Raw genomic sequence first — 2,251 nt, 5'->3', positions numbered from 1 at the left:
CCCCCGCCCCAGCCACCCCCCCAGCCACTCTCTTGCCCATGGTCCCAGCTGGAGCAGGAGGATTCCCTGGAGAGCGCTGAGTCGCTGTGCCTCTCGGTTCGCTGCCTGGAGGCTTTTATAGCGGATCCCTCCCCCAGCAGCAGGTGGGGCCGGGAGGGCTGGGCTGGATTTCTTACTGGCAGGAAGGTTTTATTTCCAGTGCCACAGGCAGGGCATGTAAATATTATTTGTTTCCTCAACCAACTGCTCCCTTGCAGATCTTCTTCCCGGCACACTGAGTCCAAAGTGATAGGACTGTCCCGCAGAGCAGCCGTGTTTTTCCTTCTCGGCTGTCGGTTTTCCAGTCTGCTCCAGCCTGAAGTCCGAAGTAGGACTTCAGGGCAGTGGTGCCAGGGGTGTTTTTCTAGGGTTACTTAGAAGACATTTTCTGTGGGTCTCTATCACAGGTGGAAGAGACACGAGGTACACCCCGGGTGTAATGCAACAGTGCTTTGGCAAGCTCTTCACTCACCGCAGCCGTGAGGAGGAGACTTGTGTGACTTCATTTCTCACATGTGTCTCTTAAAACCAGTGCTCTCAGCTGCTGCCTGTTCCAGCCGGAACACAAACCGCCTGAGAAAAGACTCGTGGCCCAGCTGATCTAGGACAGGCTTTTCCTTTTGGTTACTTTTACCCAGGATGGGAATTAAAGTGGGGAAGCTCCCCAGGCCTTTCCGCTCCCATTCATTTTGCTGCCTCAGGTGTTCAAACTGGGTCAGAAAGGTTTTATTTCCTCTTGCATGAAAAAACAGCCGAATGGTGCTGCAACTTGAGCAGGTCGTTTCTTCCTCCTCCAACGGGTTGAAGAGCAGTCCCGTTAATGACAGAACAAAGATACCAGAGGCCAAGGATCTGGACCAACTTACCGCCTGCTGCAAACCACATCCCTGAGCTCTGCCTGCTGTAAACTGCTGAGCTGGATCCCCTTACTGGAATAATTGGTGTAAGTGGAGGAACCAGCCTCGTTCCCGTGCTTGCTTCCTCTTGTGATACGGTATGTGTCTCAGTAGACACGTTGAACCTAAAGATCTCGCTGCAATAAACGTGTTCTTGATGGCTGACACGGGGTTATCCCGCTCAGTGCGGGAACGGCTGCGCACATTGATTAAGATTGAGGCCTTGGGATTCGATTTTAACATTGATATTGTAGCGAACATTAATATTTACATTAATATTGTAGTGAAGATGAGCGTGAAGGAGCCCTCAAAGCTCCTCTTGAAGTTAAAGAGAAGTGTCCTCCAAAGCACTGAAGAAAGCAGGGAGGTCTGGGAGCTGTTCTAGGGTGCAGCCACATGATGGAAGCACGGCGTCACGTGCCCGCTGGCTCGGAGAGCAGGAGGAGCAGGGTCCTTTGAGACCATCTGTGGATCCTGCCAGGCTGGGAGGGTGCTGGGTGCTGCTACAGACCTCACGCCTCTTGGGTGACCCTGGAGGCCTGTCTTTGAGCTCCAGCCTGTGCAGCTCTAAGTCCCATTTCCAACAGCTTCTCTGTCCTCCAGCCCTGGCTGCGGAGTTCCTCCTTGTCTTAGGAGGAACACAGAGCAGGATCTGCCCAGAGGACCAGTAGGACCCTCTGCAGGGTCATCCCTCACCAGCCCAGCAGTGTGAGTGGGGAGCTCTTTAGACCGCTCTGCATCCTTCACCTTGTCAAGAGGCAGAGAGCAGAATTTGCTTTAACTGGAGCTGCTGGGAACAGGAGCCGAGTCCTTCTCGGGAGGGATGGGAAGGGGAGCTGAGCTCTCGGTGGGAATAGGCCCTGCACGGGTCCGTTGCACACACAGCCAGGCGAGGGACGTGCAGAAGCGCAGGGAAGAGTTGCGGGTTTTCCATCAGAGCTCCGTTCCTCTCCCAGCACAGCTCTCTGCCTCATTCCCACTTGACATGTGATCCCACACGATCCCCAGGCTAGTGCCTGCTTTCCTCTGTGGGTAAGGACCTTTTGCCCTGACCATTCTCTGTGGGAAGCAGCAGGGAGGTGTGAACCAATCCTTCACGTCGCCTTTGGGATCTGGTGGCAGCCACAGCAGCGACTGATGCTCGCTCTCTGCCTGCCCGCTTCTCCTGGAAAGCCAACAAGGCTCCAACACGGCTCCTCCAGATTGATCCTCTCACTGATGGTCTCCAGACTGCAGTTTGCATGCACACCTCACCCAGGGACACCGCCTGGTGGGGAGGAGTTCCCCGTGAGCGTGCGCGGAGGGGCTCGGTGGGG

At 55.2% G+C, this 2,251-nt stretch overlaps 1 protein-coding gene across 1 annotated transcript in view; it reads right to left on the bottom strand.

The window, feature by feature from the left end:
* Window positions 1–40, bottom strand: part of LOC104500919 (ES1 protein homolog, mitochondrial-like) — a 3,306-nt gene extending 3,266 nt beyond the window's left edge. Inside the window, exon 1 of the mRNA XM_010144649.1 lies at window positions 24–40. Coding sequence (XP_010142951.1) covers window positions 24–40 — 17 coding nt within the window. The remainder of the gene's footprint in view (window positions 1–23) is intronic.
* Between the last annotated feature and the right edge of the window lie 2,211 nt (window positions 41–2,251).

This window comes from Buceros rhinoceros, unplaced genomic scaffold, assembly GCF_000710305.1.
Source record: "Buceros rhinoceros silvestris isolate BGI_N320 unplaced genomic scaffold, ASM71030v1 scaffold21931, whole genome shotgun sequence".
NCBI classification, from domain to species: domain Eukaryota; kingdom Metazoa; phylum Chordata; class Aves; order Bucerotiformes; family Bucerotidae; genus Buceros; species Buceros rhinoceros.
The sequence above is the reverse complement of the archived record's forward strand: the minus strand, read 5'-3'. Positions and strand labels throughout refer to the sequence as shown.